At 40.7% G+C, this 26,033-nt stretch overlaps 5 protein-coding genes across 6 annotated transcripts; 2 read left to right on the top strand and 3 right to left on the bottom strand.

Moving 5' to 3' along the window:
- Nucleotides 1–1,117: 1,117 nt before the first annotated feature.
- On the top strand, nucleotides 1,118–4,243 carry LOC116213475 (phosphoenolpyruvate/phosphate translocator 2, chloroplastic-like). The gene is made up of 9 exons (XM_031548436.1): nucleotides 1,118–1,614; nucleotides 2,093–2,215; nucleotides 2,497–2,649; nucleotides 2,885–2,970; nucleotides 3,039–3,123; nucleotides 3,222–3,341; nucleotides 3,440–3,517; nucleotides 3,612–3,741; nucleotides 3,863–4,243. The coding sequence occupies exons 1-9, from the start codon at nucleotides 1,276–1,278 to the stop codon at nucleotides 3,937–3,939; spliced, it is 1,191 nt and encodes a 396-aa protein (XP_031404296.1). The 5' UTR covers nucleotides 1,118–1,275; the 3' UTR covers nucleotides 3,940–4,243.
- A 316-nt stretch (nucleotides 4,244–4,559) lies between these two features.
- LOC116213476 (GDSL esterase/lipase At3g27950-like) lies at nucleotides 4,560–7,942 on the bottom strand. Of its 2 annotated transcripts, none has more exons than XM_031548437.1 (6): nucleotides 7,792–7,942; nucleotides 6,843–6,996; nucleotides 6,251–6,641; nucleotides 5,944–6,144; nucleotides 5,152–5,718; nucleotides 4,560–5,038 (listed from the first exon to the last, which is right to left on the bottom strand). In XM_031548437.1, exons 3-6 carry the CDS (start codon nucleotides 6,498–6,500, stop codon nucleotides 4,800–4,802), a joined length of 1,257 nt encoding a protein of 418 aa, XP_031404297.1. In that variant the 5' UTR covers nucleotides 6,501–6,641; nucleotides 6,843–6,996; nucleotides 7,792–7,942; the 3' UTR covers nucleotides 4,560–4,799. The 2 variants fall into 2 exon arrangements, with proteins under 2 accessions (XP_031404297.1, XP_031404298.1); XM_031548438.1 differs by lacking the exon at nucleotides 7,792–7,942 and adding an exon at nucleotides 7,360–7,544.
- Nucleotides 7,943–9,563: 1,621 nt separating this feature from the next.
- On the bottom strand, nucleotides 9,564–11,353 carry LOC116214538 (GDSL esterase/lipase At5g14450-like). Its single transcript, XM_031549931.1, has 5 exons — nucleotides 11,101–11,353; nucleotides 10,740–10,940; nucleotides 10,480–10,643; nucleotides 10,099–10,369; nucleotides 9,564–9,993 (listed from the first exon to the last, which is right to left on the bottom strand). The coding sequence occupies exons 1-5, from the start codon at nucleotides 11,351–11,353 to the stop codon at nucleotides 9,755–9,757; spliced, it is 1,128 nt and encodes a 375-aa protein (XP_031405791.1). The 3' UTR covers nucleotides 9,564–9,754.
- Nucleotides 11,354–12,753: 1,400 nt separating this feature from the next.
- On the bottom strand, nucleotides 12,754–17,921 carry LOC116214335 (DNA (cytosine-5)-methyltransferase DRM2). The gene is made up of 10 exons (XM_031549750.1): nucleotides 17,635–17,921; nucleotides 16,915–16,965; nucleotides 16,718–16,810; nucleotides 16,483–16,582; nucleotides 16,356–16,402; nucleotides 16,126–16,248; nucleotides 15,702–15,801; nucleotides 14,746–14,834; nucleotides 13,895–14,632; nucleotides 12,754–13,483 (listed from the first exon to the last, which is right to left on the bottom strand). The coding sequence occupies exons 2-10, from the start codon at nucleotides 16,930–16,932 to the stop codon at nucleotides 13,049–13,051; spliced, it is 1,743 nt and encodes a 580-aa protein (XP_031405610.1). The 5' UTR covers nucleotides 16,933–16,965; nucleotides 17,635–17,921; the 3' UTR covers nucleotides 12,754–13,048.
- A 4,788-nt stretch (nucleotides 17,922–22,709) lies between these two features.
- LOC116214336 (polygalacturonase At1g48100-like) lies at nucleotides 22,710–25,454 on the top strand. The gene is made up of 6 exons (XM_031549751.1): nucleotides 22,710–23,087; nucleotides 23,435–23,566; nucleotides 23,685–23,927; nucleotides 24,071–24,278; nucleotides 24,364–24,554; nucleotides 24,763–25,454. Exons 1-6 carry the CDS (start codon nucleotides 22,773–22,775, stop codon nucleotides 25,150–25,152), a joined length of 1,479 nt encoding a protein of 492 aa, XP_031405611.1. The 5' UTR covers nucleotides 22,710–22,772; the 3' UTR covers nucleotides 25,153–25,454.
- The last annotated feature ends 579 nt before the right edge of the window (nucleotides 25,455–26,033 follow it).

Raw genomic sequence — 26,033 nt, 5'->3', positions numbered from 1 at the left:
TTTTTGGTATGATGGGTGGAGGTCGAATGAAAACTGCATTCACATACTGGTTGATGTCATTTGTCCATTGCTTACCGTCTCATTTACTGAGCCAAACATGATCTATAAAGATATCCATTTTAAGATCGCGCTTCAGCCATTCGTTCGGTGAGCTTTATGCATCATTCCCCAATCGGAGATGCAGAAGTACCTCCGAATGCGAGAGGACCCACGTGGTGACAGGCTTATAATCGTATTCAGTTTTATGCTGAAAATCTTTTTTTGTGACTTACAGACGCAGAGATTGCTCATCTCAGGATCTGAGCTATGATGTGTATAATTGTGCTTATGGGTCCCCAGTGAATCAGTGATGACCGTGCACGGATTTTCGCCGTAATCTTGTGAAACGGTCTAATCATTATCAGTAACTGAGATGAGAAAATGAACACGAGAGGTCACGTAGTGGGCCAGTGGGTCCCCGATGATAACCAGGCTCGGGTTTCCTCTGGGATATTACGTCTTTGTTCGAAAGGCCTAAACTATGACGTCTCCTCCATTGCTAGCCCGACCAATTGTTAAGACAATGATATGAGGTGTGGTCCATGCCATGGTCTTGTCGTTTATCCTCATGAATCTCAGAAATATCCACACACAAAAATAAAGAAAAGAAAAGAATTCCTCGAAGCCACAATTTTCCCTCCAACAAAATGTCGTACACAAGAAAATGGGAAGATTAATGCCATCCATCCATTATAACAAAGCCACACGGCAATCAATCCACAGACGTGCAAAAGCACTCCCTTGATTAATTCCCTCACCCTTCTGGTAAGGCAAAACTGAAACCGAAACCCGAAACTCGGATTAGTAAGCTTCTATCTTTCGTCATATCAGAGTCAGAGCCGAGTTTCTGAGAAAAATCTCTAATACTACCAATTTTAGAGCAGGGGATGTAGCATGGTTCGATTTGAGCCTTTCCAACTGTTACTCATGTCGATCTCTTGTTTTCTTCGACAAACATAACCGGGTGCCTGAAACGAGCGGTCTACTGGTATCTGCATCTGCAAACTTTCGAAAAAATGTGAATTTAAAGGGGGGATAAAAATAATTAATTAATTAAAATTGAAAATGCACGAGAGCTGTAAGCATAATAAGATTCCAGAATCATTTTCAAGTTCAATAATAATCACAAATGTTATTACTTTACATGCAACGTTAAAGAGGCATAAGCAGAACCGCTGTCCCTCTCCCTCTTCTTCTTCATCCTTCCTTCTTGAGGAAGCCCATAACGGATTGAAGATGCAGAGTACAGCTCTTGCTCTGTCTCCTTCAACTCCATTTCTCAAACCTCGCAACCAGACACTAATCCTCAGCCCGATCAGACTCCCTCGCAGACCAGCTCCCGGCTGCTGCTGTCTTCCTTCGCGGTTCGATACTCGTGTTATCTCTTCTTTGTTTCTCGCCTTGAGTTTGAGGAAAAGAGAGGTTGGTGTTAAGGTCAGGGCCACCTCGGTCCCGGGAAGCGCCTCTGATGATGGCTCGCCAAAGTCCGGCGCGGCAGTCAGGACTCTGCAGCTTGCAGTCATGTTCGGAGTCTGGTACCTTTTGAACATTTATTTCAACATATATAACAAGCAGGTTCGGTTCAAATCTCTGATCTATGTGTAAATTCCTGTGGAAAGCGTATTTGTGTTTTGAAGACACCCATAAATCACATGACTCTGTAAGAAAAGCCATGGATGGTTCACGAAGAGGACGCTATTGAACCATTAAAGAAACTTTGTTTGAACAGTAAATACAATATGATGTGTATAAGTTTAGGATCTGTTAAGTGCTTTAAAAGCATCTTTTTCGAACGTTGTTTGGAAAGTAAGTACAGCACTACAATAGGATTTGTCTACGTTTAGGTTCAGTGACGCGATTTAACCTGATACAAAGAACGAGCAAGCTTTAGCTTTTAATATGCAGAAGATCGATTAAGTGGTGGCAGATCGATTTTCACATGCAGAAGATTGATTAGTACAAAGAAAATAGGCTATTCTCTCACAGCCGAAAGAAGAAGGGCAGAAAAGCAAATAGGAACACCGACTTAAAGCTCAACCACTGTTTGATGTAGGTCCTGAAGGTGTATCCATTCCCAGCAACAGTCACAGCCTTCCAATTCGCATGCGGGACCCTGATCATCCTGCTCATGTGGACGTTCAATCTCCACCCGAGACCAAAACTTACTAAATCTCAGGTAAGAGCAGCTTTCAACTGGGAAATAGCTTTTAGAAGCCAGAGGAAAAAATATATTCTAAGCAGTTGCAAAAGTCGGGTCGGTTTCATTGCTATATTCCTGTTTCATCTGAAAAGGGATGTTGCCTGGTTTGGCTTCTGCTACCTCACTTGTAGATGTAGTTTCCCTGGTACCAAAAATAGAAACCGAAAAAATAACCACGGGTCCGAAGTTCCAAGAATAATTTTGGAGCCAGTGTGAAGGAGCTGACTTGGTGTTTTCTTCTATTATGAATTTATCAGCTTGCAGCAGTTCTGCCACTTGCTGTGGCTCACACAATGGGCAACCTCTTAACGAACATAAGTCTCGGGAAAGTTGCAGTCTCGTTCACTCACACCATCAAAGCGATGGAGCCCTTTTTCACGGTTGTCCTTGGTGCCCTGCTAGTTGGGGAGGTAAAAGAGATATTTCTGCTCTCCGCCCTTTGGTCCCCGCAATTTCTAGCCCTTCTCTATGGTGTGAATAGTTCTCGAGACTACTGTCCGTTGATTGAAAAAAACATAAACTTGTTAGATGATTTTGTTTATATTGCTTATAAAACATGTATGCATCTCGGAATTGTTCATGAGATATGATTGAGGAAAAAAAAAAACTGATTGGGCTTCAGCTTGGATTGATATGTGCCTGCAGAAGCCTTCTCTCTGGGTGGTTTCTTCTTTAGTGCCCATTGTCGGCGGAGTAGCCCTAGCGTCCTTCACCGAGGCTTCTTTCAATTGGTAAGCCGTCACTCTAACAAGTTCTTTCCCAGTTCTGAGATATGAACTGACATTTCATTGTCGAACAGGATCGGGTTCTGCAGTGCAATGGCTTCCAACTTGACCAACCAGTCCCGTAACGTTCTTAGCAAGAAGTTGATGGTTAAGGAAGAGGTAATGTCACATATCTCAGACATAAGCTGTTGAGATTCAACCGTTTGTCACTCAAATCATGTTATGATTCATTTTCCCTTTTCCTTTGGTGGTTTCAGGAAACACTGGACAATATCAATCTCTTTTCAGTGATAACCGTCATTTCCTTCATATTGCTCGTTCCCTCAGCTGTTTTGATGGAGGGCATCAAGTTTAGCCCTTCATACCTGCAGTCATCTGTAAGTCGAAATTCCTTGAAACCGAAGAGATTTCCGTCAACTCAAATTTATCGAGAATGTGTTTCATTAAGTAGTTTTTTTCCTGCTCTTGTTATTAGGCTAGTCAAGGTTTAAATCTTAAAGAGCTGTACGTGAGATCCCTTGTTTCCGGGTTGTGCTTCCACTCATATCAGCAGGTGAGGCTACACTACTGATCCCTCCAAGTTGATTTTATGTGTTCTGCCCTCACGTTGAATTTTCTCTCAATCCAAACAAAACTTCCATTGGCAGGTCTCCTACAGTATACTCGGAATGGTGTCTCCCGTCACACATTCGGTAGGAAACTGCGTGAAGCGAGTGGTTGTTATAGTCTCATCAGTCCTCTTCTTCCAGACTCCAATCTCTCCAATAAACGCCCTCGGTACGTAACTCATAATTATGCCGCCACAGAAAAAGATTTCTCAGATCTTAATTCTTGTGAATCCATTAAAAGTTTGCTCACTTTTGGCCTTCAACTGAATGTTACTTAAAAAAATGTGCAGGAACTGCATTGGCTCTTGCCGGAGTGTTCTTGTACTCAGGAGCAAAGCGAATGAAGCCAAAGTTAAAAGCTTCGTGAACGGAAAATGTAGAATAATGTAACATTCACACGCTTCGCAGCAAATTTGGGCTCTATTGCTGAAAATGGTTCTGACTGATGATTACAGAGATTGATTTAACACTTAACGTGCTCTTGAGCTTGTAAAAAGCTAAGAGGAAGAACCCTTTCCACCCTTTCCTGTAATCGTTTTCTTTTCGAATTTCAAGCATATATTTCTCCGGAACTGTCTTACATATTGAATTTTAAACTGTCTACTGCAAGCTGCCAAGGCATCGGGAATACTTGAGGGTACCCCAACTTTCGGGAATAGCTATCTTTTCTAGTATGTGTTCACACGCTAGAGGCAATCTCAATAACTTAACTCATTTTATAAGTTTACCTCGACTTTCCGGAATAGCCATCTTTTCTGGTATGTAATATGCGCCTGAGGGTATCGCAATAAATTCTCCGGATTTGGTACTCTGATCTGTGCATAGCTGCATTAGTACCCGGTGTTGATAATTTTCCATCAATATACAAAATACTCATTTAGCTTAATCTTTTGAAGGATATCACCTCATAACAGAGAGTGCAAAGTCCCAAAGATCAGCATAACAGTATCAAAACTGTTACACAAAGAGGTACACAGAACAGAATTGTACAGGTAAGATGTTCTGGTTTCTTATTATTCATCAAATCTTCTGGAGGATACTACATATGCTTGGCTTATTTGAAGAAAATGTATTTTCGACATCCTTTTATTCAGACAAACTAAACTATCCTCTGCTCACGCTTTTCTTAGAGCACAAGCTTCTACTGAAGCCTCAACCATTCTTCCATGGCATATATTATTTTTATTATTTATTTATTTTTGTAGGATTTCCATGAAATAGAGGTAATTAAGGGCAGGCGCCAGATATAGGGACTGGAGGGTCGGAGAAGGAACCGTTGAGGATCCGAGAAGCAACCCACAAGTTAGCTGCTTCTGTGTAGTGAATCCCATCCCAAATGATACGGTTCGAAGGATCACTACAGGCAGTGCCATTAAAGGTGGTTCCATTCACTTGAACTGAAGTTCCACACATTACGAACACGGGCGAGAATGTCCCACAACAATACTCCAATGAAGGAGCAAAACCTGCCAACCCGCCCACCCGAAACCCATGTCTGAATAGATCTTATAAGGTTAAAATTAACTATGAAAAAATTTAAAACAAAAAAAGATCTCCGAAAGAAGTTTGATTATTTTACCTTGGTTCTTGGCATCGCTGATCAGTGCGAACTTAGCGGCGTAAACATCAACATAAGTGAGCTTAGCCTGTGGGAGCTGTGTCCTTAGCTGCGTCACTGCTTCCTTAAGTTGCTGGTTGAATTCTTGCGCCACGTCATTCATGAAGCCTACACAGCCGATCGGGTCAAGAGTGACATTTCTGAGCTCAACAGGCAATGCCATTAATGGTATGCACCCAAGCGGGCCCGTGTTGTGGATCCAGAAAGACCTTGCCCCTTCACCATAGAGTTGCTGCAGAATCGAAAGCACAAACAAGTTTTTCGGGCATGAATTCCGACAAAAGAGACTTTTTTCTTTCTCCATAAAGTCCCAGAGAGGATTTTTATGGAAGACTAAATGAGTATATGTATATCTCACCTGCACGGCCTGTGTGAAGCGGTTGAGGATGTTGGGGAAAGTAGCGACAACTTGAGGGGGTGTCATGTTCTGGAAGCCAAGAGTGAGATCATTTTGCCCGATATCAAACACATAAAGGGCCTTCAAGAAATCATCAGGCTTCGGAATGACGCAGTCATGCGACGCCTCGCCTGCATATGTCATTCAACAAGTTCGATTACTATCAAGTTCTCTATGAAAATGTAAACCACGCTTCCTATATATCGTCTGTTCGGGGCTTTCAGCCAACAATCTGAGCAAATTGCAGTTCAAAAAATTCACTGAATGTCTAAGTGCCTACTTACAAGTTCGTTTCAATATGTTGAAAAGATGTGCCATTTCCTATACAGAGGAGATATCAAAATATAGCGACTTACCGGAACTGGATACATTATTGTAGAGTTCAGTAGTTCGGGACTTAAACTGTGAGAACTGAGATATCTGAACTCCAAGATCGAAAGGGCTGAAAAAACCAGGCAGAATGGAAGAGCCTGCTGTCGCAAAGTTCGCTCCTTGTCTAAAATTTGTGCCCAAGGAGTCCAAGTACGCGCTTAGATATGGTACTCCTAGTTTCTCGGCTGCATATTTCAAGAACCAGATATCGAAACAAGTCCAGAATGAGTTTCACTTCTTTCTCATACTGAATGGAAGGTCTGCAATTACGGTAAATAATTTCCTTCTTACCGATAATATCAATGATGACACGCCCATCAGACAACCTCTTGGATGGCTTCTTGAAGAAGGTTTCGCCATATGGAGCCGGAATCTGAACGAAGACAGCAGAGTGGGCCCCGGTGTCGGAGTTTGAGTCCCCGAAGTTGTAAATAGCCGGAAATTTACAGCTTGGCGAAGATGAAGCACCCCCAGCAAGCTTCCCACTTGTCAGTGAAAACCCGAGTAAAACAAAGACGCACAGCATTTTTCCCAGTAACATGTTCCTCTGCTGTTTTAGTCCGCAACTACTAGCTGATTTGGTTCTCTTACTCGTCTTTCGTATGTCGTTGTAATGTTTTAGCTGTTCTGAATTATTTATACTCTGCTCAACGGACAGTACGACAAGAATAGGAATTGCAACCTAAGACTCATAAGAGTCAAGGGATGGAATCATTTAACATTGTCAGAAGATTATAATTATATATTAAGAGCTCCTGACTTATTAGGATAATATCCTATTGTTGTATCCAGTAATTGATAATTTCGATGACGATAGGCGAAAGTGAAAGATGAGCACGCAATGGACAAGCACTGCCAAAACATATATGAGTCATCCGCTTACCGACGATTTCTCCGGGCTTAAGTTTGTACAGGGTCGTCATCTTACCAGCAGCATCAAGACCCACCATCAAGATGCGCGTATCCTTCTTAGCAAAGAACTGACTGAAGAGCTCCGTGAATGGGGAGGCTCATGATTGCTTCCCCCGTATATCAACCTGCAAATCAGTCAACAACAAAGCACGCCAATAAGATACCGCAACGATTAGGCCAGATCTTCATCCGATGCGCAAACTTCTACACTGCATGGGCCATAATTCAACAGGTACATTCAGGACGTATTGGACAATCACTCTTTCATAGGCACTGCGTATATCTACAGCAAATAATGATAGCAAATGCAACAGCAGAGATCAGGAACAATGCTCATTCCCCAAACCGAGACAGGCACCATTTGGGGCCAACAAAACAGATTTCAGGTTTCCGAATCGGATCCCATAATCCAGACAGACAAGGAACACAATTCTCAGGCTCAACAATGGCGATCAACGAAGAACTAGCAGGCGGAGGAAGAAGATTACAGAGACAATGGAGGCGATGACCGAGACGAGTTGATCGGCGTTGCTCGATCGGTGAGATATGGAAGACGCGTGGTGACGGAAATTATGAACTAGGCAAAAGTGTGTCAACGGTGTAACGGTTGGACACCTTGCCACTCAAGCTACTGTCCCCTGTTCAAACCTCCTCTCTGCTATCTCTTTCGTTTTTCACTCACACTTTTTTTTTTCCCTTTCCTTTTTTATTTTGACTATACTATATGGATAATTTTTCTATTATTCACTTGGCAATAAAATAAACGATAAAAAAATTAAATTAAATATTAAAAATATTCACTTCTAAGGCACTTGCCCTTTTTATTTTATACATGACGAGTTCAAACCTCTTCAACACCTAGCAATACTAAATTGGTAGAAGAATTAATGAAGAATTGGCAGGCGGAGGAAGAAGATTACAGAGACGATGGAGACAATGGCGAGGACGAGCTGATCGGCGTTGCTCGATTGGTGAGATCTGTAGGACGCGCGGTGACGGATGAATGAATGGAAGAAATGAAGAAGAAGAAGAAGAAGAACCGACCAAGCTCTTCACGGCATAGATTAACGAATGGGAGGAGAAGGGAGGACTAACTGTGTTAGATTTAATTTCAAATTTGTCCCCCTAAACTCTTAGTTATTCTCAATTTTACCCCTGTGTTTGCTTCAACTTTACCCCTCGGTTCCTCCAGTTTACGAAAGGACTACATCTTCCTCGGTTCGTAGTGGCAAGTATTAGAACAAAAATGACCTCAAAGATACACAGACTTCTCCAAGATGATGACATGATTTTCAAATTTAGGTATGAAAGTACAGACACTCTACATGTAATGTCCCTGATTTTTTTTTCATTGCGACAGTAAATGTATAGATAGTAATTATTATATTTTATTTGGAATTTAGCATTTCTTCATAGAAATTATTATTCTTAGTTGATCATATATTACAATTATGGACCTTTTTCGTCAATTAATTGCCCTCCAACGGTGTTGCCATTTAATTTCTAGAAATTGTGTTTGTGCCTTTGGCACTCTCTCTCGCTCGACCAACACAGAGAGATCAGGAGAGAGATTAGCTGGGAGTGATCGGAATTAAATTATGATAAATACATCTTGATCAGTAATCTATCCCAGATTAGTACTTTCAAATCATAGGCATACGATATTTAAGTTCCATTATCACAATCATGTTAGTATTTCTGATCTCACATATATGTATTTTTGTTATGATATAGATTGATCTCGCCGGAACATCTTGTTAGACTAGCTGTTTTATGTGACAACACATGAAGATATCTGTAATTGCACATTTAGATTTAGGGCATCAGTTGAATCCGGGTGTACACTGTATATTGTCACCTGTAATTAGGGGGAATCTGTTAGTCAGTTGCCTTAGCCTGACTTAGTCTACACTCCAAATTGAGCAAACCTTCATGGCCAAAAAAAGTTCAAAAAGGAAAGAATTGATATGCCAACTGTCAATTTCTTCATTTTTACCCCCGAAGAAATGGCCATTTGAATATCATTTTGGGCTTGATTGACTCCACAATGATCTATCACCGATGGGAAGAAATTCAGAATCGCTAAATCATTCTCGACTCTTGGGGGTGTAAGTGACGATTTAAACAACAGCAACATCAATATCGCGATTCTATATTGGAGAGTAGTCTTCTTCTAACCCCGAAGAAAAGACTCCACATATCATCATCAAGTTACTTTGGATGTATTCTCTCATTGCTACCTAGCTAGCTAAGCTAGCTCCATTTACGATCATACATCGTATACGGTCTCACAGACACCGCATCATCTAGCTGCTTGTATCATTTAACTCATCCATATATGTACTTGGTCGAGTCGTAGACATGAGATGTGCGAGCCAGCTAGAGACGGCTCAAGCTTAGGCACTAGGCCACATCAAGGCTCACCCCTGCCTCCCGACTAAGCTGGGCTTATGCCGATTCGACGTGGAACATTCATTAGAGTAGACTACTCACAAACTCGTAGGCCTGCTTTTTTCACGAACATGGTTTGAGCTGCGCATCTTGTATTCATTGTACATGTGTCCCATAGAGAAATCAACTAGATCTCGAGTTATCCCGAACAAAGCAGGCATACAAGCAGTTTGTATCTTCCTATCTCAATCCTCTGAAGGAAAATCTAATAGCAAAACATCATTCTCATCAAACGGTCTTATCGGAGAGAACAAGAACGTTTGCACTTGACTTTAACTAACTTTCCATGGGAACATGTTACACAACCTCTTATTTTTGAAGCTTAGATGCATTTACTAGCTTCACTAATAGTTTGCTCTGTGACATACTTATTCTCAAATTGTATCGGAAAAGCGAGAAAAAAAATTAAAGAACTAACCAGACTGGTTTCATCTAGGGACAGGCGCCGGAGATGGGGACTGGCGGGTCAGAGAAGGAACCGTTGAGGATTCGAGAAGCAACCCACAGGTTCGCAGCCTCTGTATAATGAATGCCATCCCAACTAATTCGAGTCGAAGGATCACTACACGAAGAGCCATGAATGGTGGTCCCATTCAATTGCATTGAAGTCCCGCACATCACAACGTACGGCAAAAATGTCCCACAACAGTTATCCAGCGGGTTGGCAAAACCTGCCAATCAGAGAACAAACCCGTAATTTCACATTATACTCTGTTTACAATACTATACCAGTTTACTGCACTTTTCTAGGCCACTCCGAAGAGTCTTGTGCATACCTTGGCTCTTAGCATTGATGATGAGTTCGAGTTTAGACGAATAGATATCGACATAAGTAAGCTTTGCCAGTGGGAGCTGTGCCCTTAGTTGGGCCACACTGCCCTTAAGTTGCCGGTTGAATTCTTGAGCCACATCATTCATGAACCCCACGCACCCGTTCGAATCCAGAGTACCACCCCTGAACCGAAATTGGAACGCCATAAGGGGCAAGCAACCAATCGGACCGGTGTTATGGATCCAGAAAGCTCTTGCCCCTTCTCCATAAAGTTGCTGCAGGAAAAGGAAGAACCGAAAAAATGTGTGAAATCTTCTGACGCTATGCTCAAGAAAACAATTTTTACCGAGATGTCCCAGAAAACTGCTGGATGTATGTTCTTTACCTGCAATGACTGTGAGAGGCGATCAAGGATGCCGGGAAACGTTGATATGATGACTCGAGGGGGTGTCCTGTTCTGGAAGGCAAGTGTGAGATCGCTCTGTCCAATATCGAACGTGTAGAGGGCCTTTGAGAAGTCATCGGGATTCGGAATCGTTCCATCACTCGCTACTTCCATGCATCAAGTTGAGCATTAAAACTTGTTATTCCACAGGGATCACTTGTGTTATGGAAGTGCATAACAAACATACGGAAACAAATTACCCGAAGAGGATGAGTTGCAATAAAGTTCAGCAGTTCGTGACTTGAACTGAGAGAACTGAGACATTTGAGCAGCTAGATCGAAGGGGCTGAAAGGACCGGGTAGAATGGAAGAGCCTGCAGCTGCAAAGTTTGCCCCGTGCCTAAAACTCGTCCCAATAGAGTCCAAGTACGCATTCAAGTACGGCATCCCAAGCTTCTCAGCTGCAATATATTTCAAGAACAAATATCAACGAGCCTGAAACTCATTGGGACCAATCCAAAATCACTGTAAGGTCGTATTTATGTGAATGCATTGATAAGATTTGAACCTGCAATTCCTGAAAATGCTAACCAATGATACATAACCGATATTCTACATTACCAATTATATCAATAATTAGACGGCCGTCTGATAATCTCTTAAATGGCTTCTTGAAGAAGGTTTCACCGTACGGAGCTGGAACCTGAGTGAACGCGGCAGAATTTGCCCCGGTGTCTGAGTTCGAGTCTCCAAAGTTGTAGATGGCAGGGAACTTACATCCCGATGGATCCCCAATCACGAGGCTACCATTCGTAGTGGCAAGTACAATAACAAAAATTATCTCAAAGATGCACAAACTTCTTCTGGGTGGCATGTTTTCAAATTTACTCTGTGCAAGTACAGACACTGGATATCGGTATTTTGCTGCATTGATGGTGTAGCAGTTAATGGTTATTTATAGGCTGCTCTAGATAAGGAATACAAGACATATTAGAAGGGAATGTCGGCTTTGGAAGTAGAAGAGTTCAATGAAGGGAATTCTTGCTCTTGGCAACTTTCTTAATCGGGAGACTTCCAACAAAACTAAAACCGTCAATCGACTTCAGTTGATCTTATCGTGTCGGTAGTTTATCCCGGTTTAGTTCGTTGCATGAGTGCTGCTGATTCTTAATGGAAGAGATCGATGCTGCGAGATGAGACTCGTCTCCCTCTGCATACGATAAATTATTATGTTTATCGGATTTGATAAAAACTGTACCATTTTCCCTTGAGTACGTCAACCTCATTAGACGGGATCCGTCTGATACTGCATGTTACAGATTTGGATTTTGTCAATCGATCGGCCTTGCGGAGCGAGCGAAGCAGTGTATGTGCCATCTCTTTCTGTGGTAAAGATACATATACATCGAAGCGAAAATTATCTGCACTTAATGGTCCAAACTTATAACTCCGCACGTTAAGCGGGTATTTGTTGTAAACGCTACCAATTTTCAATCTTCGCAATCTCATGGACACAGAGATAGGCAATACTCGTTACTATGAACTTCGAAAAAGTTCTTTATGATTAGAATACGAATGCCCGTCCCCATTTCTGAAAACATTTGAGAGGGGAATGCAGGAACTAGAAATCTTATATCCATTTCTGGAACCAAACAGAGCTTTCACATTTAGGCCGGCCTCGATGCTCTCTTACATCTGCAATCTACGCTTACGACCGGAACTCGTGGTATATTCCCGAACAACATGGACACACGGAGAATTCCAGGCACCAGTTGGCTCGTGCACTTCATTTAATTTAGTAATTCCCAGTTGAGTTGATGATGCTTCCGAGGATCCCAGACGCAAGATGGAACGAATCATTTGAGGTTCTTTCTGAACAGTTTTTGGCGGAGCCAATGTTTCGATGTTTGCCAAAACTAATGCATTGATATCATCTAATCATGGTAAGTTAAGCTCCTCACTGGGATGATATAATACGACGTCTTAGGAGGCTTAAAAGTAATAAATTATTTGCTACGTTCCAATTTATTATAAGCATATTACGTATCAAATAATAAAATATCCCATTCAAAAGCAAACTAAGCATTTTTTCCGCACGAGATAGGGAGGGCTCCGTTAAGACAGAGTACTCCGCTAAGACTCCACTAAGAGGGCACATATATACTAGCGTGCAGAAGGTACGATGCCGGGCAACTTAAGAACCTTGTGCTCATAACGCAATATGCAACTATCCAAAACCAAAATGAACAACCAGAAGTCCTGAACGGATGAGCATTTACATCCATCGTATGATCAGAACTAGGATCATAGGATCGTATAAGATTCGCAGGATTGTTAACAGGCTCCCCGGTCCCGAACGAAGGAAAATAGTCTACTCATTCGTTGTCATGAATTTAATTAGTTTAATTTCAGAGAGACCCAGAGGGGAATTGATAAAATGGATGTACAAACAAACACACGCCCCTTATCAGGAACCTATGCCAAGTCTATCTTCACAATTGAAATTTTTATGTCAGCCATTGGAGAAGAGGGAACCGCAGGAGTCTAATGGGTCAGCGTTTCAAGGTTTTCAAATGCCTCTGGACATTATACACTTCACGAGATCAAGAATCCTGAAGTAGTCATAAAACAGGGAGGACTCCTTACCCTCGAGCCCATCCCTGTGGTGACGGTTGCTGCCAGCGAGGTTGTTGCAGGGACTCCCACCAACGACGAGATCGAATCCCCCAACTAAGTTTATAAGCTGCTCCAGCCTGTCCCCGTTCAACTCCTGAATGTCTGCCAGATCAATCAGGTTTCCCTTCTGGTTGGTCTGCTCCCACCAGCTCCTCACAATGTTTCGATTGACCTCCGAAATCTCGACCGAGACCACGTTCTTAAGGGGGATACCCAGCCTGTGCAATGCAACCTCAGCACCTCCGATCCCAGAGAAAAGGGACAGGAGGTTTATCCCCCCGGGAAAGAGCTCCTTGAGAACAGAAAGGTGGTAGGCCACAGTATCCACCTGAAAGAGATTTTCCCCAAGAAAAAAACTGATCGAACACGGATGCCCATTTTAACAAAAATAAAGAGGCCATAAGAACACCAATAAACCATATCACCTCCACAGACCCAAGCAAGCGAGACAGAAGATGGAGCTTCAAGCTACAAATCATTTCATCAAAGTAGACCAGACTTCCTAAATTAAGTGCAACGTTTTTCTACTCAAAATCAGTGTCCAAAACTCTGTACGTATCTTACACCCTATCTTTCTTCCTACCTCCATTCTTTTTGTTAACAAATTTTAACGAACATCTTGGCATTTAATCTTTAAGCTTATCAAGCAGGCATCCAGCAGTGAAGACTTCAAACTGATCTACAATGAGAAGTACAATAAGAACGAGAAAGAACATCAGTACAACGAAAGAAGACACACCTGGAACGAGTTCCCCAATGATTTGTATCTATCCGTTCTGCTGATCCCACCCCCTCTCGTGTGGTTTCTCGGGAACCCTAGGAGCATCTCCACTTCATCAGGTTCAAGGGGAGCAAGTTTGTTCCTCCCAACCCACACCAGGTTCCACTTCCTGCATTCATTGAGAACATAATTCTGGACATGCAATGCAGGCTCGCCTTCATAGTCTTCAAGAGCCTTCCGAATCCTCTCTGTCAGCTTTGCACTTCCAATGCATGTTTGTAGACAGTTCAACTTAGTTCTGGTGTCCCATGAAGGCCACCATTTCCTTGTCAGCGGCAAAGCTTCACTGATGGTGCATGGTGGGAGTGGGCGAATGGGGAAACGGTTGTGGATGGGTAGATTGTGCACATAACCCCTTTTCCTAGCAGTAGCACAGAAATACTTGGAATCCACAAACTCCGGTTCCACGTCATATAAAAATCTTGAAATGGTGTCCCAAACTCCCTTTGGGGCAAGTGCCACGTTCTCGTAATAAAAGTACGGCGGTCCAATGGCCGCCTCTGGAAGATTTCTGTGGATCTGTTGGCATGGTTCAGTAGGTACCCCAAAGCCCACCATTGGATTTGGGAGGCGAAGTGGCTCATCATCTGGGTCGAGAGGCTTCTTTGTCAGCAAACTTCGTTTCCATGATTCATAGCCTCCATGTTTCCTCTTCTTGCTTTTCTGGAAATCCTCCACTGAGAGCTTGGGTTGTGGCTGCAAAAAAAGAGGGAACAATTGCAAAAATAAAGTGGGGATGAGAATCCATGAGGAATTTCCAAAAAATATATACATCGACATAAAGAAAGAAAGAAAGAATCAAAATGTACCTTCTCCTCAGGTAAAAGTGCATCTGCTTCTTTTGACATCTGGGCAGCACAAATGAAATCTGACAACTCTGCCACTGAGGCAGATGCACCTGTATAAATAAGGTCGAATTTTCTTTTACCGCTATATCCACCGGGATTTGTTATAATCAACTACCTTTTTTTCTTAATCAAGTAGTCATCTAATATTGCACATAGTTCATAAAGACCTCTAAGTTGGTCTAAAGCTCCACCACAACCATTAATCAAATCCCCTTTCACAACTCTTAGAGAGTACAGCAAAACGATTGAGAGGGCAAGTTAAGAGATCTATCAGATTCAAGGGAACTGAAGGAGAAGGAAAAGCAAACAATCAAATCTCCGGACAGTACGCAATTTCAAGCAAGCTCAACTAAACTGAAGACTAATATTTTGTTTAAATGGAAATTTTCTAGTTTTCAATGAAATATGCATGCAATATGAAGAAAAGGTAAAAAAGAAAAAAAAAATGCTTGTTCAGTCTTCAATGCATCTACTAAATTGGTTGAAACAACCTCTGAAGAGAAGCAGCAAAGGAGAATGTCCTATTCTTCTACTCATACAGTAACAGCCTAAAAGAAGTGTCTCATCATTTGAATTTTCTGAAACACAGACTATCCCATTTGTAGTAGAGACAGCATAAACAATAGAGTGCCCTATTCCTAAGAATGGACACAAACAGACCAAACTAAGCTCCTTGGATGCACTCAGATCAACTGCTTCCCAACTCAAATGTGATGGGTTTGCACAATATCGTGGCCTATTTTTTCTGTTTGTGAAGTAACAGTATTTTAAGTTAATGCTATATTAAGATCGTATGGAATTGGCAATAAGCAAAACCAATATCCAAGAATCTCCAGAGTATCAGAACTACCAAGCATATGAGCTTTTCATACTTTTAGGAGATAAGCCTGAAAACCAGTTTCAAGGAGAGAACATACCGCATCTTTCCATGGCAATTGAAGCTTCATCCAGTGTGTAACCCATCTCTGCCAATAACATCATTTTTTTCTCCTCCTCTGACGCAGGTTCATAAATGCCCTGAAAGACAGATTCATCACAACGAGAGAAAATTATAAGTGAAAAGCCAAAATAATAACATAAACACATGTAGAAACAACCAATTCTTTGATGTTCTCAAGAGCTGCACATAGGTAAACAAAATAGACATCAGCATGAAATTCTGGATTATAATTTTTTTTTGGGGGGGTGGGGGAAGCAAATTCACTCACTGAAATTGAATATGTAAACAAAATTGAATTGGATTCAGTCGGATTCTACCAACGAAATCTTGGTTCACATTTGGAATTTCCCAGAAAAGACAGTCTATCTCAGTGGAGTATGAAATAACAAGAAGAAACTAACCTCGCTATCGGAGTTACTATCAATATCGGAGAAGTCATCTAAAAAGTTCTCCTCATAGTCCGAAGAAGAGATATTAGGGACAACAGTCTCAGTCTCTTGCTCTTGAGGAGAGTCTTCGAGAGCCTGAAATAGATGATGGATTGATTAGACAGAAAAGCACTCACATGTCACAGAAGACAGATGTTGGAAATCCTAGCAGGTTCTATTAATATGAAGAACTTTTAACTCACCGCGTATGTTAGAAGGGCTTCCAGTATTACGTCAGAATTTCCATCCTCTGTATAAGCACTTCAAATTAATTAAAATAGCTATACATATGTAAAACATTTACAAGAAACAGCTCGATCGAGGACTTACCATTTTCATTTATAGCCTTTGAAACCAACTTCTCAGAGAACCCCATCCCAACAAAATGATCAAACAATTTCGTATTGGAAGAACCTGCAGAAGAGCTTGCCTGAACAAAAGGGAAAAAAAGGAAAAAAGAAGTAAGTCTATAAATTTTCGCAAACATTTTTCGTGGCTTAAAAATTATCAATATATATCCACGCTGAAGTAGGTAAACAACAGCAGACCCTTATACAAATTTTACCTCTCCAGAGCAGGAAGACACGGGATAGTTCTCAATTTCGAGCTCATCTTCGGTATTCCAATCTATGTCACTATCACCAGCCGCACTCCCATCCTAGAAATAGAGAATACACAAAATTAGCACAATGCAATCAACCAAGATAAAACAGATAGCACATTCAAAACAGATAACAGAATTAAACACAGCAAGAAGAGTACCATTTCCCCGTTCCCCATACCCTCAACGCTGAGACGATTACCAGGAGTTAACTGCAAATACATGAATAAGTAAGGCCATGCAAAACTCCTCACAATCATAATCGGATCGTTAACATGTTTGTCAGCATAATAACATGACACCGAATCAGGGCTTGATACATACAAAGCCACCAAAGGCGATTCTTTTCTTGCTCAAGATCAAAACAAGGACAAAGATCACAGCAGTTCTACTGTATCAGAGTTGAAATGGATGCTACATTTAAGCAAGAAACCTCAAAATTGGTACCATTTACGCACAGTGAAACACAGAAATTGAGAAAAATTCCTTGGAGTCACTGGAGCTCCTTTAGCTTAAACCCGGCTCCATGTGTTGCCGGGGTTCATGGAGCCCGGAATTAGTCAGGCGAAGCCTGAACACCTTGGGCTAGCCCCAAAAAAAAAAACAACACAGAAATTGAGAGGCAAAATGCTTCGGCCGCAATCGTTTATCCCATCAAGACAGTACGTCCATGCAACCCGGTTTCGCAAAGATCAAACACATACATAATCCCAGAATAACAATCACCTACATTTCCTAACCAAGAGAGTCGCGCCCTCCCCGCTCAGAATCAAAACCACAGCTACAGAACGAAAGCCACAAAGACTCCATAAAACCAAAGTTTGGGGGGAAAAAAGGCAACAGGACGGAAGAATCAGAGAAAATTCAGAAGCTCAAGAAACCTGCGGAACGGAAGAAGAGCAGATTGAGCTCCAAGCCTCGGCGTTCGTCGGCGGCACCGGCAGCGTCTGGAGGACGGATAAACGGGGATGGAGTGCTCGTCAGTACCAAACGTCAAGATAATGTCTCCATGGCTTGAAGACCCAAAGGAATCAGGGAAGCCAAATTGCTGCCGCCACGCTACTGAGAGCTCAGCTCTAACCTTCTGCAGAGAGAGAGAGAGAGAAGGTTTGGCTATGGAGGAGGGAGAGGGAATCGTCTCCACGCTCCTCAATGAGGAACGGGAAAAGGAGGGGGACGACCTGTTTGGTGCGGGAATCGGAATTTTTGAGAGAAGTGATGTCAGAACACTCGCGCGTCTGAAAATTACTTACGTACTCGCCCGCTCGCTTTTTCTTTTCTTTTTCTATTTCTTTTCCTGTGTATAAACACATTGGATTATCCATTTTTACAATTTTTTTTTCCAATAATTGCTTCCAACGAAAAAAACTGATTTGCAAAATCAGGGGCCCAAATTAGGGTTAAGGAGTTTCAGTTATGATTTGTAATTTTAGAAAATTTAATTTTGCGTTTTCATTTCTCTTCATAATCGTAAATACGTCATATTGACCATTTTTTTTAATTTCATAATTTTGTTCGACTACATAAAAGTACAAAATTGGTAGGATCTTTTATATTGCATATTGCAAATAGATACGAGGTACTTCTCAGTATAGATTTCGAGATTTCATATTTTCCATCAAATATATTTAAAATTAAGAGCATATCATGAAATTATCTACTTATGATAAATTTGATTTTCTTGAGAATATCGAGAATAAATGCGTTTGTTTTCGGAGTTAAAGTCACGAATTTGTGATTGTGATTGTGATTGTGATTGTAGAAGAAGACAAAAATATATGGGGCCCACCAGTTTGACTTTTGAAATATGAAATGAATGGAAGGTATAAATAATTAATTATAATGGGATTGTATTTTAATAATATATGAGGCCCACCAATTTGACTTTTAAAATGTGTGTTTTGTTGTGTAGTGTTTTGAGTTAAAGTTAAAGTTAAAATCTTAAATCACGACTTTGAAAACAAACGGAGCATATATTGTCCTTGTTTGCTTTAGTGCAAGCTGACGCGCAGACCAAGCCACATAAATAAAGGTCACCTAATAAATTCTTTTTCTTCTTTTATTTTTTTTATGTTGAGAAGAGAAGAAATTATATATCTAGACAGCATTTAATTCGATTCTTTTCCTTTTATTCCATATACATGTAATTATGAAATATATTCCAAAGTAGGAAACAATTATAGACATACTATCCTTTGATAAAAGTTAAAGAAAAAAACTCAAACATATGAGGCCCGCCATAGATGAATATAGAATAGGATATAGGATTCTTTTCTGCTATATATTCATTAATCATTATCATAATAATATATTAATTTACAAACACACAAGGTCTTATAAAACTCTGCAAAATATATAGTATAAAACAAATGAATTCCAATTCATTTCACTGTTTAATTCCTCCCTACCAAACGTGGCCTTAGATTATCGTCCTTTTCCTCTGGTGTTGTCCCTCAGCATCTCTCCCTATGATGTGACCTCACATGAATTTCCCACTTTACCCTCACTTTTTCCCTCTAAAAGGCTAAACTTATGAGTCAAAAATGTAATTTTAGCATGTTTTATTGGAAGTGCTGCATCATCTAATAATTAAATGCACTACCTTTCCTATAGGGGTACAGAGTCCCACCAAATTTTTTAAATTTCAAAGGAAGCATTAATTAATTATATATCTCGATATCTATATCGATAAACAGTTGAGATTAAATAGTTTCTTCTTAAGGAGGGAAAATCACATATGTATTGAATTCTTCAACTACTTTCAAAATACCGTGTTGTTACGATAGTGAGTATCAAAGTTTACGACATTTCGAATGGTTGGTCAAATTTGTGTTCAGCTGATATATGGTCCACAAAATGTAATGCTAAGAGCTACCCAAAAAGGAAAGGGAAAGGGAGAATATTAAAAATGGAAAATGACATTTAAACAATGATGAGACCCGAGAGAAGAGAGGGCAAGCAATTGGGCTTCGTTGGGCCCATTACTGAGTGGTCCATCGAAATCACAGCATTGGGATGTCTCAACCCTCCAAGTCCAACGGCGACCCTAAGGCTTAAGCTTTCGTCGGTAAGGTACGTTCAAAAAAGTACTCCGGTTCATGTACTGGACGGGACCATTCATGAATCCCTCGTAGATGTCAAATCATGGACCCCGCATTAATCCAATAGCCTTCGAGGGTTTCATGAACGGTTCAATTCATGAAACGAGAAACTTTCCATAAAATTCTTGTCTGAATCAGGTTCGTGTCGATGAGCGCCCAATGACTTGCAAATTGGTCACTTCTCTAGCCATGAGGTTCAGATGTCATGGATACTCTCACAGCGGGACTGGTTTCATTCTTCTATAGACACTTCTACGACTCCATGCTCCGTCGGGTTTTAATTACTATTGGACTGAAAGAGTTTGTTACTATTGGAGCAAAAATATAACTAATGTTTGTCATTCTGATGCATCAAGTATCATGCAACCTCTAAACTTTCGGTTTATGCCGAATCATACGGCCAACACAATTGTTCGCACCGTCCAACTGATTGTTTGGCTTAGTATGTGATCGAAGGTGGCTATTTGGCGACTTTTTTTTATTTTTTTGCACTAGTAAAAGCTATCGAGAAGATTTGTTCAATTCAATGTGTTCCACCCAACATTAGCATATCGTGTGGACTACAAAGGAAGCTCGCAATTTGGCGGGAATTTTAAATAGTCACCTATTGTGTGATAGAACATCCTTATGCTTTAAATAATATGACTTGCAAGTCACGTTCATGTTTGCATGTGATGCACGATCTTGTATGACTTGTGATGTGGCAAAATCTTCCACGTAGAAGATTTGGAGGAAATTGATTATTAGTGATTATTTTTTAACAAAAGTAATATAATAATCTCACCAATATCTATATACATGACTTCTCTATAATAATATTTAAATATGAATAATTATTCCCACCCAAAAAAAATTAATTATTATGATTCACTTAAGTATACGTGTCAATGCTACTTGTATAAAATATTAGCGGCTATATATAGTTATGAAGTTAATCATTTGAATAAGATAGAATGCTTGAGAATGAAGTTTGTTGAATCGACGTCCAAACGATTCCAACTGATTTATATTTCTTATTAAAAAAAAAGATTTCAATTGAACTTGGTGGATCATTCAAACTTCGAATTCGGACCCTTTTGATTCTTGAAATATTTCATACTCGATGAAACGAATGCTGGAAAGACTCAGACTTTACGTGGCTAAGCATCGCATTTAGATGATTTAGAGAAGGAAAAGCTCAATGAACTTTGTTGGTTGGTGTTTGCATTTGGACCGTTTTCACTTATATACTACCCGATAGATAAATCCATGTTCGAGAAAGAAAGGGTATTATATTATACACACAACAAGAAAAGTCGGAATCAGGGACAGAAAATCCGTCCTTAATCGGTAAACATTGCGAAATCAAGCTCAAGGATAACGCATGCTCCTCCTTAACACAATTTCGAGTTAGACTCTCATTAATGAAACATCCGTGTCCCTTTATTTCTTTTGGTTTTATTTTTCAATAAATTCATAAATTTTTCTTGTAATCGAAAAAAAATAAATGAATGTATGCAAAGTTCCAAACACTAGGAAAGTTGTAGAGCTGTGCCCAAACATGGACGTAGGAAGAGTTTCAGCTTCACAAAATCTCACGGGACCTTGGCTTTTCTTTAAATTTATTTATGCTTTTAATTAATTAATTAATTTTGACCATTTTCTCATGAATATTTCAATCATATCATCGATCGTTTTCAGCATCGATGGATAATTATCCGCTTCCACTTGTTTTGTCTTGGTGACATGACTCTTCCAACCATATTATACACGAAAGCTTACGGCCCGTGACGACGAATTACATACAATCACGTAAAGATCAGTTAATTCTTCTGATTCGGTTTAGCTTAAAACTGAAGGATCAGGTTGAACATACCGGTCGGTTCCAGTTTTGTCTTTTTTTCTTTTATGGCAATAATTTTGTGGAAATAAAAATGATCCCGATCTTGCATGTTGTATAGCACATTCTCATCCATCCACTGGCATTCGACCCCATTGCCTTCATGCGCACAACCATAGCCTACCCGAGTCGAGGCTTTCCGAGTCTGCTCTCAGCTCCCCGGGAGGGTCAGTCCCAGCCAGGGACTCGAGCAGACCCTGGGAAGAATCATCGAGGGATATTCTCCTTCAAGAGAATGTATGCAAATGGGAGCGTTGTAATCGTCAGGGTCTTTCCCTCCTAACAAGATCCAAACGCCAAAAAGACCTCAAGGAGTGGAATGAAAATAGCATCCATATACAAAGTACGAGATATCCTCATTATATGGAAACTTTAGTACGTGGTCGTGTCGTGATCTTACAACTCAATAATTCAAAAAAAAAAAAAGAGGATATGTTGTCATTTCTAATTGCATTCATAATTGTGAGATCGAATTAGCATATCAACACTTTGAAGCATAAAGATGTGATCAAATATGCCCAAGTTCTCAATCATAATATGTCCTTTGTAACGGTTCATGGAATCTCTTACATATATATATATATGTATATATACATGTACATATATATGTCGGATCTCTCCCTCCTAATAAGATTCGAATCCAAAATATTATAGGAGTAATCTTCCCTTGCCATATGAACCTGCCTCTTGTCGGGTTTCATGGAATCAAGTAATCGATTGAATTTTGATTATTAACTAACCAATTAGGTTGACGAACTATGCCATTGAACAATCAAGGAAGAGATTATACGAGAGAGATGGGAAATCGTAAATGGAAATGAAAGGTGCACTCTAAGAAGAACTCTCTTTGTCACTTCATGAACTGTTCCACATATGTATGAACAGTGACAAAATTAAAGATTAGGCTTAATTGGATCTTCTATATATACATATCGAACCCTCCTTTTGATCATTAATTAGCTTCGAGACCAAATTATCGTACAACCTCCCTACATCTCTTTGCATTAGATCCCATAAACCCGATTCAGGAAGAAAGAAAATGGGCAGCATTGACATTGTTAAGGTTGCTATTGTATTGTGTTTGTGTGTAACTGTTGGGACTTGCCATGCTAGAGAAGGCAAGCATTTGAGATATGGCAAAGGTGGCGGCCGTCACCACCTCTCGTCAGAAGGCCTTACAAGTAAAAGTGAAAAGAGTCATGGCCACCACAAACCACCACCTAAGGGCCATTCTCCGCCAAAGCCACCTTCACCGCCCGCTCCGACACCAGCGCCATTGGGCAGTAAGAACTCGACAGTCTTCAATGTGCTAGACTTTGGTGCTAAGGGTGATGGGCATTCAGACGATAGCAAGGTACATTTTGTCATGCTATTATGTAATGGTTCGGGATCATTTCTTTTGCAATGACTCTTCCTACTTTTGTTTAACGCACAACTAGACCAAATAGAGGCATTCGGTATAAGTAATCCATGATTTGGAAATAATGTTAGTCGTGCTAAAGTAAAAAGCAGTTGGCAAATTCAGGATGATTTCTAGTGCACCTTGCGTCGTAAGTTTGCCTACGAAGGCAAGAATTCAAAACCGAGATCACTGATATAGATTGGAGAATTTTCATGTGATGTCCATAGAAAGAAGGGGCCGCATCTTCCAATTCAAGACATATTTGAATAAGCTGTTTAATTGGGAACGTGGGTATGCAGGCATTCCTAGCAGCATGGGCTGCAGCTTGTAAGGTGGAGGCCTCAACTGTGCTCATACCGTCAGGCTCCGATTTCCTTGTCAATCCTGTTTCTTTCACGGGGCCTGACTGCAAACCAGATATCGTGTTTCAGGTTATTTTCCCTCCAACCAGTTAAAATCAATTCGAAGGCATCACTGTTTAGTGGCAAATGATTCATAAATCTGTATTAGGAGGCAAAGACAGGAAACTTAACCGATATTTTTGTGCAGTTGGACGGGAAGATAATTGCTCCTACGAGCTCGAGTGCGTGGAGAAAGGGTATCTTACATTGGATCGAATTCACGAAGCTGAGCAGGATGACAATCACAGGAAAGGGTATCATGGACGGGCGAGGCTCGGTCTGGTGGAACGATGTCGCCAGTTATAACTTAGATCAAGAAGATAGAACCAATTCAAGCCTTGGCTTAGTTGTTGATGCAGAGCTCGATAAAATGCCAAACACCAAGCCAACGGTAATTACCTATCTCCCTCCAAGAATTCCATCGGTACATGCATCTTACGCGAACATCCTGAACCAAACGTCTGTTCCTCTGCTTTTGGACCATCGTTGAATGAATAGATTTTCGTACTTGTTGTATTACTTCTTATAATGCAGGCGCTTCAGTTTTATGGGAGTGATCAGGTGACCGTCACAGGTATCACGATACAGAACAGCCCTCAGATGCACCTCACGTTCGACGCGTGCACAAATCTCATTGTTTTCGGCATTCAAATTTCGTCCCCAGGGGACAGTCCCAACACAGACGGGATCCACCTGCATAATTCGCAAAACGTGCTCATTCATGACGTAGATCTTGCTTGCGGTAATTTCCTCATTTTTATATACTTCCTTAAGATCTCATAATCAGGATGAAAACATTTGTACTGACATTCAATATCTGGTTGTAGGTGATGACTGTATCTCCATACAAACCGGAAGCTCGAGCATATACATCCACGACGTGAACTGTGGGCCGGGACACGGCATCAGCATTGGAGGACTCGGAAAGGACAACACCCAAGCATGCGTCTCAAATGTCACCGTCCGAAATGCAGCTATAAGCAATGCGATGACTGGCGTGAGAATAAAGACATGGCAGGTAGGGCTAATCAACCAGCAGAATGCTTTCCGGTGATAAAGAAGTTAATAGTCCCCATCATCTCAGGACAATTTTCTTCACACTGTTCTTTCCATTGTTCGGTTTTCGGGAAGTACACCATGCTCGGTATTGTTTTGCTCCAACACGGAGTTCATAAATTGTATGAATCGAACCACGTCAATCTCATTCTATACGACTATTTTTGCAGGGAGCCTCAGGCTCAGCTCAGAACATCATCTTCTCAAACATCCAGGTCTCGGAAGTTCAGACCCCGATCATGATCGACCAATACTACTGCGACCATGCCAAGTGCAAGAACCAGACGTCAGCCATGGCGGTCTCAGGCATAACCTATGGGGACATACGAGGAACATACACTGTCCAACCCGTCCGCTTAGCCTGCAGCGATAGCGTCCCATGCACAGGAATATCCCTCTCGAGCATTCAGCTCAAGCCGGTCCACTCGACCCACCATTTATACAATGCACTCTGCTGGAATGCACACGGGGAAGTGAAAACTGACACCAATCCTCCGCTGATCGACTGCCTGAGCAAAGGCAACCCCGCCAAAGTTCCATCGAAGATAAGTTCGTGCTGAAGACAGTCATGCTCGCAGCATTCGGAGTCGTGTACATACGCATTATAAGAAGGGTCCTCATCATTTGTTGTAGACAAAATAGAAAGTTACCAAAACTAGAAAGATTATATTAGCTAGGGATGCTTTCATTCTTCTTGCAACGAATTGGCATTCTTAGGGAGGCCGTGTACTGCATAAATTATTGTCCGACTATTTATCGTCGTTAGTCCGACTCATTTCCATACCGTGTAATGAAATTTGGCCTCGAGTACTATACTGTGTCACATCAAATTGAAATATACATTTTCAATAGGGTTATATTTGTGGAATTAAGGGAAGTAGGATATGTAGTGGAATATATTTTGGATAGGGCATATTAATTGAATATACTCTAAAACGGCATCTAGCGAAATATAACCTGTTTTGACGTACATTGTGATATTATGTAAGTGTAATATTTTAATAGATGGGAAATTTTTAAAAATTATTAAGGAAATAATTATGTATATATATTTGATCGTCTGGCAAGAAAAATCAGACCAGAAGGTAGTTTTTTTTTTTCCATCAAGCAGTTGAAGGTAAATTTTTTCTTCATTTTCTATGAGGCTCGTAATATATTTGGTAGCTCTTTCTTTCATTCATCGTTTATTTTTTTCACATATATCTAGTTTTTCCTAGTTCACATAAAATTTATTGGTAGAGTCATTCCACTTATTATGATCTCTTTAATTATTATGAGTCCGCACTACTCATCATTGAGTATTTAGATAGTTGCCTTGGGTCAATTACTAAGAATTTTCTATTCTATTGAAGAGTTATGGTTTCATAAGGAGTTTAACTCCATTACAACTCCACTCCACTTCATTTTTTCTCAAATTCAACAATATAATTATTACTATTTT

Source organism: Punica granatum, chromosome 7 (assembly GCF_007655135.1).
Source record: "Punica granatum isolate Tunisia-2019 chromosome 7, ASM765513v2, whole genome shotgun sequence".
Classification (NCBI taxonomy): domain Eukaryota; kingdom Viridiplantae; phylum Streptophyta; class Magnoliopsida; order Myrtales; family Lythraceae; genus Punica; species Punica granatum.
Note: the sequence above shows the minus strand (reverse complement) of the source record. Positions and strands in the feature narration are given on the sequence as shown.

Coding starts and splice junctions, on each gene's coding strand:
- LOC116214538 (XM_031549931.1), bottom strand. CDS start 11,353: ATGCCACCCAGAAGAAGTTTGTGCATCTTTGAGATAATTTTTGTTATT. Junction 10,941..11,100: donor TCTAATTATTGATATAATTG/GTAATGTAGAAT, acceptor AATATATTGCAG/CTGAGAAGCTTGGGATGCCG. Junction 9,994..10,098: donor CATCAATGCTAAGAGCCAAG/GTATGCACAAGA, acceptor TCTGATTGGCAG/GTTTTGCCAACCCGCTGGAT.
- LOC116213475 (XM_031548436.1), top strand. CDS start 1,276: ATGCAGAGTACAGCTCTTGCTCTGTCTCCTTCAACTCCATTTCTCAAA. Junction 1,615..2,092: donor TCAACATATATAACAAGCAG/GTTCGGTTCAAA, acceptor TGTTTGATGTAG/GTCCTGAAGGTGTATCCATT. Junction 3,124..3,221: donor AGTTGATGGTTAAGGAAGAG/GTAATGTCACAT, acceptor TGGTGGTTTCAG/GAAACACTGGACAATATCAA.
- LOC116214336 (XM_031549751.1), top strand. CDS start 22,773: ATGGGCAGCATTGACATTGTTAAGGTTGCTATTGTATTGTGTTTGTGT. Junction 23,928..24,070: donor TGCCAAACACCAAGCCAACG/GTAATTACCTAT, acceptor CTTATAATGCAG/GCGCTTCAGTTTTATGGGAG. Junction 24,555..24,762: donor TGAGAATAAAGACATGGCAG/GTAGGGCTAATC, acceptor CTATTTTTGCAG/GGAGCCTCAGGCTCAGCTCA.
- LOC116214335 (XM_031549750.1), bottom strand. Junction 14,835..15,701: donor AATTGCCATGGAAAGATGCG/GTATGTTCTCTC, acceptor TTATTTATACAG/GTGCATCTGCCTCAGTGGCA. Junction 14,633..14,745: donor CACTTTTACCTGAGGAGAAG/GTACATTTTGAT, acceptor CTTTTTTTGCAG/CCACAACCCAAGCTCTCAGT.
- LOC116213476 (XM_031548437.1), bottom strand. CDS start 6,500: ATGTTACTGGGAAAAATGCTGTGCGTCTTTGTTTTACTCGGGTTTTCA. Junction 6,145..6,250: donor TGTCATCATTGATATTATCG/GTAAGAAGGAAA, acceptor TGAAATATGCAG/CCGAGAAACTAGGAGTACCA. Junction 5,039..5,151: donor CAGCGATGCCAAGAACCAAG/GTAAAATAATCA, acceptor GCGGGTTGGCAG/GTTTTGCTCCTTCATTGGAG.